The sequence below is a fragment of the Staurois parvus genome, unplaced genomic scaffold (assembly GCF_062004578.1).
Source record: "Staurois parvus isolate SC_StPar_1 unplaced genomic scaffold, SC_StPar_1.0 ptg003243l, whole genome shotgun sequence".
NCBI lineage: Eukaryota > Metazoa > Chordata > Amphibia > Anura > Ranidae > Staurois > Staurois parvus.
This window is the reverse complement of record NW_028321039.1, coordinates 22,678-42,898: the sequence shown is the minus strand read 5'-3', so window position 1 is coordinate 42,898 and position 20,221 is coordinate 22,678. Positions and strand designations below refer to the sequence as shown.

At 47.1% G+C, this 20,221-nt stretch overlaps 1 protein-coding gene across 1 annotated transcript; it reads right to left on the bottom strand.

The window, feature by feature from the left end:
- Positions 1 to 2,968: 2,968 nt before the first annotated feature.
- LOC149428438 (alpha-1-antitrypsin-like) lies at positions 2,969 to 19,769 on the bottom strand. The gene is made up of 5 exons (XM_089667398.1): positions 19,704 to 19,769; positions 15,893 to 16,557; positions 13,846 to 14,107; positions 8,178 to 8,325; positions 2,969 to 3,209 (listed from the first exon to the last, which is right to left on the bottom strand). Exons 2-5 carry the CDS (start codon positions 16,551 to 16,553, stop codon positions 3,021 to 3,023), a joined length of 1,260 nt encoding a protein of 419 aa, XP_089523524.1. The 5' UTR covers positions 16,554 to 16,557; positions 19,704 to 19,769; the 3' UTR covers positions 2,969 to 3,020.
- Between the last annotated feature and the right edge of the window lie 452 nt (positions 19,770 to 20,221).

Sequence of the window (20,221 nt, the reverse complement as noted above, 5' to 3'; positions counted from 1 at the left end):
TGTCCTCGGCTTGGCTTACGGATACTCTCTCTCTCTCGCTCCTCTGTGTATGACCTCGACTATCCCATCTGACTACGTCTGCTCTGATTCCCACCCGGTACCTGACCTTGGCTTGAACGGACTACCCAGTAAACCTCTAAACCCCAGAAAGGCTTGCATACCACGCACAGGCGCCTCCTGTCTGCAGACCTATCTCCATGTTCCAGCTGTGCTTCTGAGTGGACCACCAACCAGCACTCCTACAGGCGACCTGTGCAACTTTGGGCCAGACTCCCGCTGTCCCACTCTCAGGGGAGTCCAGAACTTAGCCACAAAGGAAGCCCTCTCTCCATTGGCCTCCATCACCAGGTATGTGATAATCAGCCAAGAGGCAGCAACTCGATGCATTTAGGCATCTAGACGTGGTGAAGACAACTTGCTGAAGTCAAAACCGAGCATCAGAATGGGGAAGAAAGGGGATTTAAGTAACTTTGAATTTTAGCATTGACTACCGTAGGACCACGGGTCTGTGTGAGTCCAGTCTTTATTGGTTACAGCAAAAATCACAGAGAGAACCAACTTGCTTTGGGAGCTCAATGGTCCCCCTCTTCAGGACTTGCATGAAGTCCCAGACCAAAACGTCTTTTTTTTACTGATGATAAACAGGTTACACCAGTGTTCCTCGACCTTTCTTCACTCAAGGGACCCTTTAAAATTATGGACAGTCTTGAGGCACCTCATTCTTAAATGTTTCTAATAGTTTTATACAGGGCCGTGGATAAGGGGGTACCACCGGTTCTCCTGTATGGGGCCCAAGTCAGCAGGGGGGGCCCAAGCAGCTGGGTAAATCAGATATGGGCAGGGAGGCTGATCGGCATGCCGGAGGGGCAATTACTGGAAACGATCCCCTGTATGGCTCTCTCTGCAGCAGCTGAAAGCCAGCTTCTCCTCTCCCTCCCGCTGGCTTTCAGCTGCTGCAGAGAGAGCCATACAGGGGACCGGTTCCAGTAATTGCCCCTCCACCACCCTCCCTGTGCACCATACATTTATGGCTGCTGCCAGGCCCCCCATGTACCCCCACCCCTACAGTGCTGCCGGCTTCCCTCCTTTCCTTCCCCCATTCCCGCTGCAAGCACACAATAGGATCCTTCAGGATGGAGAGTGGGCGAAGGGGGTGGCTAAAAATGTCACATTTACCAGATACCTCTTCTTGAATGAACACAATGAAAGATCGATACTGATCATTCACTGTGTTCATTCATAACCAAACCAACTTTTAGACCATTTGCTAAGGCACCCCTGAAGAAACCTCAAGACACCCCTGAAGAAACCTCGAGGCACTCCTAAAGAAACTTCAAGGCACCCCTGAAGAAACCTCGAGGCACCCCTGAAGAAGCCTCAAGACACCCCTGAAGAGACCTCAAGGCACCCCTGAAGAAACTTCAAAACACCCCTGAAGAAACTTCAAGGCACCCCTGAAGAAACCTCAAGGCAACCCTGAAGAAAGCTCAAGACACCCCTCAAGAAACCTCAGGGCACCCCTGAAGAAACCTCAGGACACCCCTGAGAAACCTCAACACCCCTGAAGAAACCTCAAGGCACCCCTGAGGAAACCTCAAGGCACCCCTGAAGAAGCCTCAAGACCAGTGGCGTCCTAAGGCAGGTGCGGGGGGTGCGGTCCGCACCGGGTGGCACCGACCGCCCGGGGTGACACCGGACCCGCTCCACAAAAAGGTAAGCTGTAAAGCAAGCCGACAATCCATCCTGTGGGTCCGGTGTCACCCCGTATAGGTTGCATGCCGACAATCCTGCGGAGATCTTCGTCATGCAACCTATACGGGGTGACACCGGTGTAGCGGCAAGATGTGTCTCCCATGTAGATATGTCCCCCCTGAAGCAACTGCGCATGTCCCGGTTTCAACCGGGACATGCGCAGTTGCTTCAGGGGGACATATCTACATGGGAGACACATCTTGCCGCTACACCGGACCCGCTCCAAGAAAAGGTAAGTTGTAAAGAAAGTTGACGATCCCTGCAGGATGGATCTGATCTGCAGATTGAGCATAATGGATCAGAGTCCGATCCATTATGCTCAATCCGCAGATCCGATCCATTCTGCGGGGATCGTCGGAGGGGGTGTCACCAAGTGTTACCGCACCAGGTGACACCAACCCTAGGGACGCCTCTGCTCAAGACACCCCTGAAGAAACTTCAAGGCACCCTGAAGAACCCTCAGGACACTCCTGAAGAAACCTCAAGACACCCCTGAAGAAACCTCAAGGCACCCCTGAAGAAACCTCAGGACATCCCTGAAGAAACCTCAGGAAATCCCTGAAGAAACCTCAAGGCACCCCTGAAGAAACCTCAGGACATCCCTGAAGAAATCTCAGGACACCCCTGAAGAAACCTCAAGACACCCCTGAAGAAACCTCAAGACCCCCTTGAAGAAACATCAAGGCACCCCTGAAGAAACCTCAGAACGCCCCTGAAGAAACCTCAAGGCACCCCTGAAGAAACCTCAAGGCGCCCCTGAAGAAACCTCAATGTGCCCCTGAAGAAACCTCAAGGCACCCCTGAAGAAACCTCAAGACACCCCTGAAGAAACCTCAAGGCACCCCTGAAGAAACCTCGAGGAACCCCTGAAGAAACCTCAAAGCACCCCTGAAGAAACCTAAAGACACCTCTGAAGAAACCTCAAGGCACCCCTGAAGAAACCTAAAGACACCTCTGAAGAAACCTCAAGGCACCCCTGAAGAAACCTAAAGACACCTCTGAAGAAACCTCAAGACACCTCTGAAGAAACCTCAAGGCACCCTGGGCACCCCGGTTGAGAAAAGCTGGGCTAAACCATAAAAGATGAAATCGAAGACTGAGATTATTATAAAAGATCTCCATTGTTCGCTACATCCTTCCATGTATGTGCCAAAGAACATCCCTTGTGTTTGAAGCCTCTGCTACAATGTTGCAGATGGCAAAGAAGAAGAAATACTCCGACAAAGTATGGTCTTTATTGAAGGTACAGTGATGACGTGCGCAGAGGATTACTCGCTTGGGTTCACAACTTTCCCCATGAAGAGGATGGTTTTGAGGTTGTGGTCAAAGATAATGAACACGAATGGATAATTTAACGTAATCTGAGTAGGAAGTCTCATGGGAATGGCCTCCATGACTGTGGCCCCGGCAGCCTCTGTCCCCTTCTCATGTACATTTATCTTAGCTTTGTGAAGAGCCTGCAGAGGAGGGAAAAAAAAACAGATTTAAATACGCTCTATACAACAGTGAAGTGCATGGCCACAGAGATGAAACAAATCCCCCTAAGAGTTGTACCTGTTTATCTACCGTCTTCTCTTCTCTACCACCATTCAAAGTGTAAAGTTTTAAAGCTTATCTGAGAGTTCAGAAAAAAGGGGGCAGAGAGCTAAAGCTACAATGTGCAGAGCTCAGTGAGGAAAGCACGGGAGCTGATTGGAGGGACACCCCCTTCCCCCCCCCCAATCACAGGCTGTGTGCTGGAGCTCCTCCCCTGTCACCTTTTTTTCTCTTGGTGTAAGGAAAACCTGTCAAAAGTGACTCATGCTGACAGCAGAGGAAGGAGGCAGCAGATAGAAATGATGCTTAGTGCTCTGGACTGAGACCAGGACACACTATAGCGGGATGTGCTTTGTTCATATTTCATATGACGGCCTCCCAGAACTGGCCAGCCACTGTGCAGCCGTCATTCAGCTACCTGCGGTCGGCAACTGGTTAAAAAAAACTCCTTCATTCTAAGAAAAGGAAACAGGTGCATCCTGGGAACTCCTTTAAAGAGGAGTTCCTGGCTGCCCCCAAAAATTTAAGTCAGCAGCTAAAAATACTGTAGCTGCTGACTTTTAATACAAGGGCACTTTCCTGTCCAGGGACCCAGCGATGTCCTCACCCCGGGTCGATTCTTCAATCGGCTTCGAGTGCTGGCACTGCCATCTTAAGAAAGGGAAAATGGCAGTTCCCATGCATGAACTGTGCTGTGCTTTGTGAATGGGCCTCAGTCTTCTGGGACCTGTGAAGTGTCTCAGAATACTGTAGGAGAAGGAGGGGGGCTGAACCTATCTGGAAGTAGGAGCGGTTACTTGTCAAAACCTGACCCCCCCCACAAAAAAAAACAAGTGGGAGGTGGAGGTGAGGCAGAAAAGCGGAACTTCCCCTTTTTTGGGTTCTGCTTTAAGAACTGAAGGAAAGGAACCAGTCATAATTCTCTGCAACATGTCACGGACTGAACTCACATTCCCTACAGGCAGCATCGCTGGTGAGCACTGATGTATTCCGCAGCTTCATTATTTCGTTGTGATTGTATGTATTTCTTATCTGGTTTTTTTTCTATAGTTTCCCCCCACCCTGTTTTGTTAGTAAAGCTTTAAGATTGCCTTTAGTTTGGCTCGTTGCAGAGTAGGAGGGTTCAGCTGCGTGTCGCGTTACACAAAGGGAAACGTGTTGTGAGGACAGAACAATGTCTTTTTTTTTTTTTTTTACACGTGAATGCACAAAAAAGCTCATAGTGACCGTCACATTCATGCAGTTCAGAGAATAAAAGGAAATCATCAATCCTTTGTCTACTTGCAGCGACACCACCCAGTCCACAGTCCCAGTCAGTGAATCCCGGAGTCTTCTACGTCCTTTTTATTTATTTATTTTTTTACCAATTTTACCAATTCACGCCCACAAAGTAGACATATAGTTACCAATTTTCAAGACTAAGACTCCATGTTTTTTTTTTTTAATTTAAATTTTTATTTATTTTTTCCGTATATAGACTAAGGAGAGGTCCGAGGTGTGAATTGGTCATTAACTTATATTTTGTTTCCAAGGGTGGGAGAGGTCTGAGGTGTGAATTGGTCATTAACATATCTTTTGTTTCCAAGGGTGGGAGAGGTCTGAGCTGGGAATGGTCATTAACCTCTTGCCGACCGCGCATAGCCGAATGACGGCTTCACCGCGGCCGGCCAGTTCTGAGTGGACGTCATATGACGTCCTCCCAGAACGCGCTCTCCTGCTCGCCCCAGGGGGCGCGCACCCGGCGATCTCCGTGATCGCTGTGTCCTACGGACACAGCTGATCACGTGATGTGGTGAAAGGCCGATCCCACCGGCCTTTTACCACGTGATCAGCGGTGTCCAATGACACGCTGATCACAGGGAAATGCAAGTGCCGGTTCTCGGCTGCACTTTCCTCACGCTGTCAGATCGTGAGGAAAGTACTGCCGAGAACCGGCAGTTGTCAGAGCGGGGATCGGCACCGATCATCAGGGCACTGATGATCAGTGCCCTGATGATCGGTGCCCAGCAGTGACACCCGCAAGTTCCGCCCAGCAGTGCGCCCACTAGCCCCGCCCACCCGTTCCCAGCAGTGCCCCCACCTGTGCCCAGCAGTGCCCCACCTGTGCCCAGCAGTGCACCCACCTGTGCCACTCTGCAGTGCCACCTACCTGTGCCCAGAAGTGCCACCTACATGTGCCCAGCAGTGCCACCCACCTGTGCCCACCCACCTGTGCCCACCAGTGCCACCCACCTGTGCCCATAAGTGCCACCCATCTGTGCCCACCCACCAGTGCCACCCACCTGTGCAGCCCAGCAGTGCTGCCAGTCAGTGCCACCAGTCAGTGCCCAGGGGTTGTGCCAGTCAGTGCCGCCAGTCAGTGCTCAGAAGTGATGCCAGTCAGTGCCGTCTATCAGTACCCATCATCAGTGTCACCTATCAGTGCCGCCTATCAGTGCTGCATATCAGTGCCGCCTATCCGTGACCCCTAATTAGTGCTGTCTATCAGTGCCGCCTATCCGTGCCACCTCATTAGTACTGCCTATCAGTGCCCTTTAGTGCTGCCTATCAGTGCCCATCAGTGCCGCCTATCAGTGCCCATCAGTGCCGCCTCATCAACGCAAATCAGTGAAGGAGAAAAAATACCTGTTTGAAAAATTTTATAAAAGAAACAAATAAACTTGTTTTTTTTTTTCAAATTTTTTGCACATTTTTTAATTTATAGCGCAAAAAGTAAAGCGCCCAGTGGCGATTAAATACCACCAAAAGAAAGCTCTATTTGTGAGAAAAAAATGATCAAAATTTCATATGGGTACAATGTTGCATGACCGCGCAATTGTCAATCAAAGTGCGGCAGCGCTGAAAGCTGAAAATTGGCCTGGTAAGGAAGGGGGTATAAGTGCCTGGTAGGCAAGTGGTTAACATATCTTTTGTTTCCAAGGGTGGGAGAGGTCTGAGGTGTGAATGGTCATTAACATATCTTTTGTTACCAAGGGTGGGAGAGGTCTGAGGTGTGAATGGTCATTAACATATCTTTTGTTTCCAAGGGTGGGAGAGGTCTGAGGTGTGAATGGTCATTAACATATCTTTTGTTACCAAGGGTGGGAGAGGTCTGAGGTGTGAATGGTCATTAACATATCTTTTGTTTCCAAGGGTGGGAGAGGTCTGAGGTGTGAATTGGTCATTAACATATCTTTTGTTACCAAGGGTGGGAGAGGTCTGAGGTGTGAATGGTCATTAACATATCTTTTGTTTCCAAGGGTGGGAGAGGTCTGAGATGTGAATTGGTCATTACAATGTGTGACAAGCTTGGTAGGAACATCCTGTGTTCAGTGTTTTGTCCATTTGAGTACCATGAAAACGCTTTGCATGCATTTTTCATGATGAAAAAAGGATCTGGACAGCATTGGGAACTGGAAGAGTTAAAAAAAAATTCAGACGCAAACGCTTTTGCCGCGTTTAGCCGCATTTTGCATTTGAAACGCTGATAAAAATCGACTGCTGAACGCTGAAATCTGCATTCAAAAAAATGACTGTAAACTCAAATGCCTGTAAACGACTCTGTTTACATGGATACTTAGGAAAACATTAGGGTGAATTCAGGGGCTGCTGAAAAAAATGCTGAACAGCTCCTAAATGTGAGTTTATCAGCTGCAGTGTACATGAGCCCTCAGTATTTCAAACGCAAAACGCTTGTAAACACGGCTAAACAAGCCGCATTTATAAGCGATTGTGTCTGAAAGTTTTGTTTAACTCTTCCAGTTCCAGATGCTGTCCAGAGCCTTTTATCATCATGAAAAATGCATGCCACGCTTTTTCAAGGTACTCTAATGGACAAAACACTGAACACCTAACACAGGATGTTCCTACCAAGCTGGTCACACATTGTAATGACCAATTCACACCTCAGACCTCTCCCACCCTTGGAAACAAAAGATATGTTAATGACCAATTCACACCTCGGACCTCTCCCACCCTTGGAAACAAAAGATATGTTAATGACCTATTCACACCTGGGACCTCTCCCACCCTTGGAAACAAAAGATATGTTAATGACCATTCACACCTCAGACCTCTCCCACCCTTGGAAACAAAAGATATGTTAATGAGCAATTCACACCTCGGACCTCTCCCACCCTTGGAAACAAAAGATATGTTAATGACCATTCACACCTCAGACCTCTCCCACCCTTGGAAACAAAAGATATGTTAATGACCATTCACACCTCAGACCTCTCCCACCCTTGGAAACAAAAGATATGTTAATGACCAATTCTCACCTCAGACCTCTCCCACCCTTGGAAACAAAAGATATGTTAATGACCAATTCACACCTCGGACCTCTCCCACCCTTGGAAACAAAAGATATGTTAATGACCAATTCACACCTCGGACCTCTCCCACCCTTGGAAACAAAAGATATGTTAATGACCAATTCACACCTCAAATTCCTCATGAAGACCCCCTGCCAGGTGACCTTAATGACTCAACCAGACACCTTTCCCACCCTTGGAAGCAAAAAAATTGTTAATGAGCAACTCACACCTAAGCTAACCTCAACACATACTGCTGTCTCTGCTTCTACTCTCTGTATTTCTCTGAAACAGTCTGAAATAGTTAATATTTTACCACTTCTCTGGGCATTTGGGAGGTTCTCCTGTGCTTATCTTTAAAAAACGCTTCTAAACACAAACACACACAAACGCACATAAACAAACATAAACGCGGCTAAAGAGACGTTTTTTAACCTACGTTTTCCAGCAGTCAGTTTCCATCGTTCAGAAACGTCCCGTGTACATGGGGCCTAAAACCTTTCCTTTGCTCCCATCGTATTTGTTTTTGATGATCCCATTCTTCACCCCCCCCAAAAAAATTTTATCCATAACACTAAAAAAGAAAAAAAAAATCACCTGTGAAATTTTCAGGTTGGGAGTCCCAGTGATTCCAGAAAGATTTGCTTCGTTGGAGAACATATCGACTATTCCGAGTTTGGGTAGAACTTGTTTTAGGTCGATATCACCAGAAATGTCAAACTTGGGAATTCTTAAATCCACAAGGCTGCAGGAGGATAAAAGAAACCAGTGGTGATCGATACAGACAGTATTTATTATTATTATACAGGATTTATATGGCGCCAACAGTGTGCGTGGCGCAGTACATAATGAAGGCAGACAGTACAGGTACAATACAATTTGGTACAGGAGGAAACCGAGGGCCCTGATCCTGAGAGCTTACAATCTATCTGAAGAATTGGTGCAACCAGTTTTTATTTTTTTCAGGTTTATTTTCTGTTACTTTCCATTGGTGATCCTGCCGGTAACATACAACTTCAATTCCAAAAAAGTCCGGGTGCCGATTTAAATCTCTATAAAAACAAAATGCAATGATTTGCAAATCTCATGAATTAAGATTTATTCATAGAAAATCAAAAACATATCAAATGCTGAAACCGAGAAAATGGATCGTTTTAAGAAAAAAATATGGTCATTTTGAAATTGCTGGCAGCAACGTGTCTCAAAAAAGTTGGGACAGGGCCACGTTTAGTATGGCGCATCCTCCCCTTTTCTTTTAACGACGCTCCGTAACGTCTGGGATCTGAGGAGACCAGTTCATGGAGTTTTGGGAGAGGAATGTTGTCACCTTCTTTCCTGGGCATATGCTGCTCTAAAACCTGGATGTATCTTTCAGCATTGATGGAGCCTTTCTGGATGTGCAAGCTGCCCATTCCATACACACTAATACCCCCCATGCCACCAGAGATGCCGGCTTTTAAACTGAGCACTGATAAGAAGGCGGAAGGTCCCTCTCCTCTTTAGAGGGCGTAGCACCCATGGCTGCCAAAAAAAAATTTAAATTTAGCTTCACAGACCACAGAACAGTTTTCCACTTTGCAACAGACCATTTACTGTATAATGAACTTTGGCCCAGGGAACAGTTTCCCGTTTGCAACAGACCATTTACTGTATAATGAACTTTGGCCCAGAGAACAGATTCCTGTTTGCAACAAACCATTTACTGTATAATAAACTTTGGCCCAGAGAACAGTTTCCCGTTTGCAACAGACCATTTACTGTATAATGAACTTTGGCCCAGAGAACAGTTTCCCGTTTGCAACAGACCATTTACTGTATATACTGTATAATGAATTTTGGCCCAGAGAACAGTTTCCCGTTTGCAACAACCATTTACTGTTTAATAAACATTGGCCCAGAAAACAGTTTCCCACTTTGCAACAGACCATTTAATTTGAGCTTTGGCCCAGAGAAGATGGTGGTGTCTCTGGATCGTGTTCAGATATGGCTTCTTCTTTCCACAATAAGAGCTTTACCTTGTATTTTTGGATGGAATGGCGAACTGTGTACACAGACAGTGATTTGTGTGAGTATTCTGAGCCCATGCAGTGATGTCCATCACAGAATCCTGCCTGTTTTTAAAGCAGTGCCGTCTGAGGGCCCGAAAGTCTCCGGCATCAGATATTGCGTTTTGGCCTTGTCCCTAGCACAGAGATTTCTCCAGGAACATTATTCTGAAATAGTTTTTTCAGCTTTTCACAGATTGTTGAACCTCTGCCCATCCTTACTTCTGAGACACTCTGACTCTCTAAGATGCTCTTTTTATACCCAATCACGTTTCTGACCTGTTGCCAATTAAGCTAATTAATTGCAGAATGTTCTTCCAGCTTCTTCCTTGTTAGCTCAATCAGCTGGATTTTTGTTGCCTTTTCCTAACTTTTTTGAGATGTGTTGCTGCCATTTTACAAAGACCTTATTTTTTTTTTCCTTAACTTGTCCATTTTCTCAATTTAAACATTTGATATGGTTTTGTTTTGGACTCTTTTCTGGACACTTTACTTTAGCTTTCATATACTTTTTTCACTTATTTCGTCACAAGTTTTTCACTGATGTGCAGGGGCGGACTGACAACTCATGGGGCCCCCGGGCAATAGGGGATCATGGGGCCCCTGTGTCCTTGCCCAAACTCAAAAAAGCCTATGAAAAAGCTACCAGCGGCATCTCATGGGGCCCCCTACTGACCCCGGGCCCTCGGGCAGTGCCCGAGTTTCCAAATGGTCAGTCCGCCTCTGCTGATGTGTAATGTAAGGCTCATGTATTGGGCTTGCATGTTATTTGCATGTTGTATGTTTTATACTTTGAGATCATTTTATAAGCACAACACACTATTATTTCAGTTGTTTTTATTAGAAGGGATATCTTCTTTTTGTGTCTGCTGCTACATTATCTCTTTCATCTTTGACAGCCTACCTGGCCAGCAGAACACCATGATTACTACTAGCGGCTATAGCCACCAGCAGTAATCGAATTTAAAAAATCTGACAGGCTGGTTGTACCCAAGGCGATCGATGGATCAATTTGTGTACAATCAGCTTGCCCATAGATGGATCGATTCTGGGCCTGTCCCTGCTGAAGTGGGAGGAGCAGGAAGCCTATCCAACCAGCAGAACACCATGATTACTAATAGTGGCTATAGCCACCGGCGGTAATCGAATGTTAAAAATATGACAGGATGGTTGTACCCAAGGCGATCGATGGATCAATTTGTGTACAATCGGCTTGCCCATAGATGGATCTAGTCTGGGCCTGTCCCTGCTGAAGTGGGAGGAGCAGGAAGCTTATCCAACCAGCAGAACATCATGATTACTAATAGTGGCTATAGCCACCAGCGGTAATCGAATTTAAAAAATCTGTCAGGCTGGTTGTACCCAAGTCGATCAATGGATCAATTTTGTGTACAATCAGCTTGCCTATAGATGGATTGAGTCTGGGCCTGTCCCTGCTGAAGTGGGAGGAGCGGGAAGCCTATCCAACCAGCAGAACACCATGATTACTACTAGCGGCTATAGCCACCGGCGGTAATAAAATTTTAAAAATTTGACAGGCTGGTTGTACCCAAGTCGATCGATGGATCAATTTTGTTTACAATCAGCTTGCCTATAGATGGATTGAGTCTGGGCCTGTCCCTGCTGAAGTGGGAGGAGCGGGAAGCCTATCCAACCAGCAGAACACCATGATTACTACTAGCGGCTATAGCCACCGGCGGTAATAAAATGTTAAAAATTTGACAGGCTGGTTGTACCCAAGTCGATCGATGGATCAATTTTGTGTACAATCAGCTTGCCAATAGATGGATCGATTCTGGGCCTGTCCCTGCTGAAGCGGGGGGGAGCGGGAAGTTTGACATCAGGCATGGACAAGTATGGGAATACAAAGCCCATTGGAAGCCAACAAAAGCCTGTTGTCACAGGTCCTAATACGTATCACATGTTGGGCCACAAACTGGGATTTTTGGCTTTTTTTTTTTCAAGAGACGAATTTTTAAGCAATTGATCGTTTTTTGGAAAGTAACCCTTTGAGTCACTGCACAGGTCCCTGCAATCACATTTTAGCATCAGACCAGTAAGGTTTCCCCCTGCTGCACCCAATTGCACTTTGACTGATCTTGTGATGCTTGTGCTCTTGAATTTCCTAGATCAGTGGTCTCCAGACTGTGCCCCAAGGGCCGGATGTGGACCTTTGTTAGTCTTTATGCGGCCCTTGGGACACTATTACTCCAAATGATATGGGGCACTGTTCCTCCTACTGACACCAACAGTGAGGCATAACTCCTCCCACTGATACTAATGATGGGGCACTATTCCTCCTTCTAGTATCAAGGATGGGGCACTATTCCTCCCATTGGTATCAAGGATGGGGCACTATTCCTCCCATTAGTATCAAGGATGGGGCACTATTCCTCCCATTAGTATCAAGGATGGGGCACTATTCCTCCCATTAGTATCAAGGATGGGGCACTATTCCTCCGTCTAGTAGCAAGGATGGGGCACTATTCCTCCCATTAGTATCAAGGATGGGGCACTATTCCTCCGTCTAGTATCAAGGATGGGGCACTATTCCTCCCATTAGTATCAAGGATGGGGCATTATTCCTCCCATTAGTATCAAGGATGGGGCACTATTCCTCCCATTAGTATCAAGAATGGGGCACTATTCCTCCCATTAGTGTCAAGAATGGGGTACTGTTCCTCCCATTAGTATCAAGGATGGGGCACTATTCCTCCCATTAGTATCAAGAATGGGGCACTATTCCTCCCATTAGTATCAAGAATGGGGCACTATTCCTCCCATTAGTATCAAGGATGGGGCACTATTCCTCCCATTAGTATCAAGGATGGGGCACTATTCCTCCCTAAAGTATCAATGATGGGGCACTATTCCTCCCATTAGTATCAACGATGGGAAACCATTCCTCTGTCTAGTATCAATGATGGGGCACTATTTCTTCTATTAGCATCAAGAATGGAGCGCTATTCCTCCCATTAGTATCAAGGATGGGGCACTATTCCTCCCATTAGTATCAACGATGGGGCACTATTCCTCCCACTGATACCAGCGATGGGACACTATTCCTCCCACTGACACCAATGATGGGGCACTATTCCTCCCACTGATACCAATGATGGGGCACTATTCCTCCCACTGACACCAATGATGGGGCACTATTCCTCCCACTGACACCAATGATGGTGCACTATTCCTCCCACTGATACCAATGATGGGGCACTATTCCTCCCACTGATACCAATGATGAGGCACTATTCCTCCCACTGACACCAATGATGGTGCACTATTCCTCCCACTGATACCAATGATGGGGCACTATTCCTCCCACTGATACCAATGATGGGGCACTATTCCTCCCACTGACACCAATGATGGTGCACTATTCCTCCCACTGATACCAATGATGAGGCACTATTCCTCCCACTGATACCAATGATGGGGCACTATTCCTCCCACTGATACCAATGATGGGGCACTATTCCTCCCATTAGCATCAATGATGGGGCACTATTCCTCCCATTAACATCAATGATGGGGAACAATTCCTCCCATTAGTATCAATAAAGGGGAACGATTCCTCCTACTAGTATCAATGATGGGGCACTATTCCACCCATTAGTATCAAGGATGGGGCACTATTCCTCCCACTGACACCAACAATGGAAAACTATTCCTCCCACTAATACCAGTGATGGGGCACTATTCCTCCCACTAATACCAGTGATGGGGCACTATTCCTCCCACTGATACCAGTGATGGGGCACTATTCCTCCCACTGACACCAATGATGGGATACTATTCCTCCCACTAATACCAATGATGGGGCACTATTCCTCCCACTGACACCAATGATGGGGCACTATTCCTCCCACTGATACCAGTGATGGGGCACTATTCCTCCCACTGACACCAATGATGGGATACTATTCCTCCCACTAATACCAGTGATGGGGCACTAGTCCTCCTCCTACTGACCACCAACCCTGAGACCATGTTTATTCCCACTGATGCTGGGCCTGGGACATTTTCTACCTCCACTGGCCATAATCTGGCCCCCCTAAAGTCTGAAGGACAGTAAGCTGGCCCTTTGATTAAAAAGTTTACAGACTCCTGTCTTGGATAACTGGAATATCGGAAAAACAAATGCCAATCAATAGCACCCGTGTGTGTGTGGCCAATTGTAGACAAGATGTCATCATTTTAAGGAAAAGTGCTCTTACTCTTTGTAAAGACGTGTTTGAAATTTCTTCAGTACATCAGTGAGGTGCGATTCCACGCCTTTCATTTGGCCATCTTTGGGTTGGATGAATAACATGGAGGCGTTCCCTTTGTATGGGACAGATACAATGTCGGCTTCATCCAGTGCTCCTGTCATGTAATAACCAGTCTGGGACATGAACGGCACCTTCACGGTAAGATCTTTATTCACGTGAAAATCTCCTTCTTTGGTAAATTTCTCATCGAAAGGTTTTTCCCACGTTCCTAAGAAGGAATGATCAAATAAAAATGTTAATGGCAACTGTGCATGAAGGGGCCCCATAGCAGGACAGTTAAGAGGTCCATTGCTCTCTATTCTCCGTCCCCAAAGAAATCCTTCTAGGGATACAGAATTATTTTGATGCAATTTCCATCTATTTCATTGTCAGATATAACTTAGTCTTGAATATATGGAACAAAATCAGCAAGCGTTCCATACAAACGTACTTCCTCGGTTGGGGTACGTTTGTACGAAACGCGTTTTGGAGGAGCTTGCACGCCTTGACGTCACGCCGCCAGATCACGGAGGTATGGCGGCCTCCACACCATACCAGCTGGTCAGCGCTCATAGCGGCCTTTTTGCTGCTGCATTACTCTGCATTTTGTTGCTCTGGAAGGATATTGTTTAATATTTTGAACCCTTTATTACTATTAATAATTTCAATTTAAATACTACACTATGGGCATTTCCCTTTACGGGTCTTTGGTGAGCTTTTTAATCCCCAGAGCTCCCCCTGGTGACTATCCGTGTGTTTTGAAGAGGCTGCACATACGTCCTTAACCACTTGCCTATAGGGCACTTATACCCCCTTCCTGCCTATAGGGCACTTATACCCCCTTCCTGCCTATAGGGCACTTATACCCCCTTCCTGCCTATAGGGCACTTCTACCCCCTTCTTTACCAGGCCAATTTCCAGCTTCCAGCGCTGTCGCACTTTGAATGACAATTGCGCGATCATGCAAGATTGTACCCATATGAAATTTCTATCATTTTTTTTTCTCACAAATAGAGCTTTCTTCTGGTGGTATTTAATCGCCGCTGGGCGCTTTACTTTTTGCGCTATAAACAAAAAAATGCAAAAATTTGAAAATAAAAAAAGTTTCTTTGTTTCTAATTATAACATTTTTCAAACAGGTAATTTTTCTCCTTCACTGATGTGCGTTGATGAGGCACCACTGATGGGCATTAATAGGCGGCACTGATGGGCACTGATAGGTGGCACTGAGGTGGCACGGATAGACAGCACTGATAGGTGGCACTGAATGGCACAACTGCTGGGCACTGACTGGCACAACCGCTGGGCACTGACTGGCAGCACTGCTGGGCTACACTGGTGGGCACAGGTGGGTGGCATTGGTGGGCACAGGTGGGTGGCACTGGTGAGCACAGGTGGTTGGGCACAGGTGGGTGGCACTGCTGGGCACAGGTAGGTGGCACTTCTGGGCACAGGTGTGTGGCACAGGTGTGTGGCACTGCTGGGCACAGGTAGGTGGCACTTCTGGGCACAGGTGTGTGGCACAGGTGTGTGGCACTGCTGGGCACTGGTGGGCGGCACTGGTGGGCGGCACTGCTGGGCACCGATCATCAAGGCACTGATCATCAGTGCCCTGATGATCGGTGCCGATCCCTGCTCTGACAACTGCCGGTTCTCGGCAGTACTTTCCTCATGCTCTGACAGTGCAAGGAAAGTGCAGCCAAGAACCAGCAATTGCATTTCCCGGTGATCAGCGTGTCATTGGACACGGCTGATCACGTGGTAAAAGGCCGCTGTGATTGGACTTTTACCACATCACGTGATCAGCTGTGTCCGTAGGACACAGCGATCACGGAGATCGCCGGGTGCGAGCAGGAGAGCGCGTTCTGGGAGGACGTCATATGACGCCCTCCCAGAACTGGCCGGCCGCAGTGTAGCCGTCCTTCGGCTATCTGCGGATGGAAAGCAGTTAATACACCAATATAGTTTTAGCGCTGCACCATCTTACACTAATAACTTAGTCTTGTTGACTTACCATTGAAATAAATGAAGTTGACAAGAACTAAAGCTGCGTCCTTGTCTACACTGCTCAGCACATCAACGATCTTGCCGTTTGTGTTCTTCTCAACGTAGCTGTTGATTTGTTTCTTGACTTCTTCATTTTCCTCAAAGTTTACAGTGGAGACACCTGACCGGAGGTTCTTGGCTTTGTTGAGAAAGTCATCGTTGACTTTGCATACCTCGCTCACAAAAAGACCATTTCCACTATTGAGATGCACCTCTCTGTCATCAGCATTTAACTTTTCCTGAAGATCGTGGAAGCCATCATTCATTTCTGTTTCGGAAATCTCAGAAATGTTAAAGCGGATGCCTTCTACGATCTGGTCATGGGTTTTGCCCTTTGCACCGAGAGACAGGAAGACCATGGCTACAGATATACTTATTGGGGACATGGCAATGTTCTTTTCTGGATGGTCAGTTGCTACCTTTCCATAGAGGTCGAATGCAAATTTTTTATTGCCAGCTTGTACTTTTTGGATGGGCAAAATTCTTTCGGCATGGTCATGGTGCTTGTGATCATGGTCATCTTTCTTCTTATGGTCATCTTCGTGATCATGTTTCTTGCCCTCGTGGTCAGCAAAGACTGTCAAACACAGCAGAAGCAAACTGAAACCGAGGTACAACAGGACCCTCATTTTCCTAAAAAAAAGAAAAAAAAATTGAAATAGTAATCTACCTTAATTATTGTTGTTACTGGGGAACTATAAGAGTTTAAGGTCAAAATCGTAACGTAGCATGGTGGAGGTTCCCTGCAAGTTTCGGGCTGCATTTCTGCAAATGTAATGTTGGGGATTGTCACTGAAACCACCGTGACTCGGGCTCCTGGAGGGGCCTGTGGGCCAGCCTCTTTCCCACTGACTATTGTCCCAGGAGTAAGGAGACCCTCCTCTTACAATAAACCTTTTCTCCAAGAGGGTTTGTCACTTCCTTGGATACCTGGCTGGCTGTGAATTATACCAGCTATCCTTTCCATGCAATTAGGGTTCGAGGGACATTCTGGGATCCCTTGGCATACTGTGCATAGTGGAACTATCATCCTGGAGTGATGTGTAATGTGCAGGGGTGTCAGGGCTCTGTCCACAGCAGAGGTAATCGGAGACCTGGCATTCCTGCCAGTACCTTGCATGGCCGCAGAAATGCATGCTGGCGAAAATCTATGAGCAGTGGCGCACCGACTTGAGCCAGATCGCGCATGCGCACTGGCACATAGTTACGCACACATTAGCTCAGTTTGCGGCCAGACGGCCTTTATAAGGAAGCCCATCACTCCCTCAAATTGCTGGTTGATCTCTGGCTCCCCAGTACCTTTGTCTGTGTTCCCTTGCTACTGTGATCTGCTGTTACCGATTTGGCTTGTTCCTGGACCTGTCTTCTCTGCCTGACTTCTGATCTGACCCTGGCTTGGCTACCGGATATTCTCACCTGCTCTCCTGATCTGACCCCGGCTTGGCTACCGGATATTCTCACCTGCTCTCCTGATCTGACCCCGGCTTGGCTACCGGATATTCTCACCTGCTCTCCTGATCTGACCCTGGCTTGGCTACCGGATATTCTCACCTGCTCTCCTGATCTGAGCCTGGCTTGGCTACCGGATATTCTCTCCTGCTCTGACCTCAGCTTGGCTAATAGATATTCCCACCTGCTCTCCTGATCTGATCCTGGCTTGGCTACCAGATATTCTCACCTTCTCTCCTGATCTGACCCTGGCTTGGCTAATGGATATTCTCACTTGCTCTCCTGTGTATGACCCCCAGCTATCCTATTGACTACGTCTGCTCCAATCTCCACCCAACATCTGACCTTGGCTTTGAACTGACTACTCTGTGATCCTCTGCTACCCTGAAGGCCCGCATACCTCTCATGAGCGCCACCTGTCTGCAGACACCATTCCAGTGCATCAGCTGTGCTCCTGGGTGTACCTTTGACAAGCACTCTACAGGCGACCCGTGCTACTTTGGACCTGACTCCTTCTGCCCCATATCCACGGGAGTCTGGAATTTACCGCAAGGGAAGCGCTCTCTCCATTGGCCTCTAACACCAGATATGTGGTAAGAGGGTGAAATCCAACAAATGTGGGGTTAAAAAACTGTATTTTCTGTTACAGGTTTTCTGGCATCAACTATTGTTTGCTGTAACTATGTTAAGCCATCACTTTGTTTAATCACCTCCAAAGTCCAGACTGCTAGGTGCCGGACAGGAATCCATTGTTTTCTTGTGTTTGATTGTTCATTTGTTTATGTAAAGTCATTTTCTCCTGGGACTTGTAAGGTGGGCCATACCTGTCTAGGGGGAGGTTTTTGTGTATAAATGCTGTGCTGTTTGTTAATAAAGCTAGTCCTGTTTTACTCCAACAGTCCGGACTGGAAGGGGGTGAAAGTGTCCGGACTGGAAGGGGGGGAAAGTGTCCGGACTGGAAGGGGGGAAAGTGTCCGGACAGGAAACTTGCACTGATCGCCATTTTATTCTCTAGGGACTCGGCTAAAAAATTATATATACAAAATGTTTGGGGGTTTTGAGTAATTGTCTAGCAAAAAAATGATGCTTTTTACATGTAGGAGAGAAATGCCAGGATTGGCCGGGTAGGAAGCAGTAGAAACATTACTACACAGCGCCGAAGTCCGAATAATATGAATAATTGCAAGTGCTTATTGGTCAGTACTAGCCATGTGACCATGTTGACCAATTAGAAGCCTTCTGAGGCTCTTTTCTTCCTGTACGGCATCCCGAAAGGAAGAAGACATTCTGACTGGTCCGCACGGTCATGTGGCCATTGCTGACCACTCACCATCCGGAGCAATATGCTGCTACATGCAGTGGTGTATTTAGGTTTCGTCATGCCATAGGCAACACAAAAATCGGGCGCCCCCCCACGGAGATAGCCTGACATTGACCAACAACACCTCTGTCTACCCCCCACCTGAAAGAACCTTCCACTAACACCCCCCCCCCCCCCCCCAGCAAGAGAGGGAAAGACACTCACCTTCACAGCTCCAGACATTCTCAGGAACAAGAGTCGGGCTCTCCATACACCATCCAGCAGCCCCCAACCTCTCTCGGAACCCACGTGGTCCCCATGCTGCATGTGTCCCTTCTTCCATCCCTTCTTTTGGGGGGTGGTGCTGCCCCCTTGAAAAATGCCGCCCTAAGCCAATGCCTTGTTTGCCTTTTGGTAAATACACCCCTGGCTACATGGCCCTCAGCACTGTTTAGTGAAATTTTAAATTGCTCTTGTACCAGCTGGAGAGGGCATTGGAAGATGGGAATCACACATGGTAGATGCAACGAGGAACAGGGGGGTGTTGTGAGTTAGCTCACCCTTTTCCTTATTTGTGAAAAATATCTGAAAATCTTTATGGGAACATCAAGCAGGAAGAGCTAGGACCCAGAACCCAGATCACCCCACCCAAGTCAAAATTAAAATATTGATTTTTGGCGGACTGACCCTGTAGGTCTTTTGAACATTGAGCGTTTCTCCCAGGAGATCCCGATGTTTTGGTTGGATGTCATCCAGCCTTGTGACTCCTCTCATATCCCCTGCACCCCCTTAGTGAAATGTTCTGAATTTAGCCACAAATGTCTGGAGGTGGCCAGATATGGGGAAACAAAAGAAAAATGGAACAAATTTTGTAAATTCTGGGGTTTGGTGCTGCCCCATCTATCCTGGCTGCCCGAGGCAAAGGCCCATAAGGACCAATATGCTTAAAAAAACAAATCACTGGATCTTTGCTGTAAAGCTGATTTTTTGGAAAAAGAATCTGAATAATTATTAAATTTTGCATACTCACTAAAAAGGATCGAGGTCTACAGAGGACACCGCAATCTAATGGACTGATTGATCACTTATATAGAACAGGATGAGTCCACATTATGGTGCAAGCCAAGATCTCTCTAACTATTAACCGGATAACCTCACCACTCTGAGTTCACACGTGGGAGAGCAAATATTGGCTAATTACTTCTATTTGCCTGTGTCTTGTGCCCAAGGATGATGTCCCTGGACTCATTACTTTACAGCAGCCTTTCTCAACCTCCTTACCCCCAGAGGAACCCCTGAAATAAATGTCAGGTCTTGGGGAACCCCTGCTAAAACCAGTTCATTAGAATCAGTGCTAAAATACCCCTCACATTGGCGGCTAGTTGAAGGAACGTCCTTTACAGTGGTGGACAGAATTCCACCCTTACAAACAACTGAAAAAAATCGTTGGCATCATGCATCTGGCTCTGCTAAGCCCATCAAATGGGCCAAGGCTCGAGGAATCCCTAGCAACCTTTGGCGGACCCCTGGCTGAGAAGAGCTGCTTTA

Coding starts and splice junctions, on each gene's coding strand:
- LOC149428438 (XM_089667398.1), bottom strand. CDS start 16,553: ATGAGGGTCCTGTTGTACCTCGGTTTCAGTTTGCTTCTGCTGTGTTTG. Junction 14,108..15,892: donor CAACTTCATTTATTTCAATG/GTAAGTCAACAA, acceptor ATTCCTTCTTAG/GAACGTGGGAAAAACCTTTC. Junction 3,210..8,177: donor CCAACCTGAAAATTTCACAG/GTGATTTTTTTT, acceptor CCTCCTCTGCAG/GCTCTTCACAAAGCTAAGAT.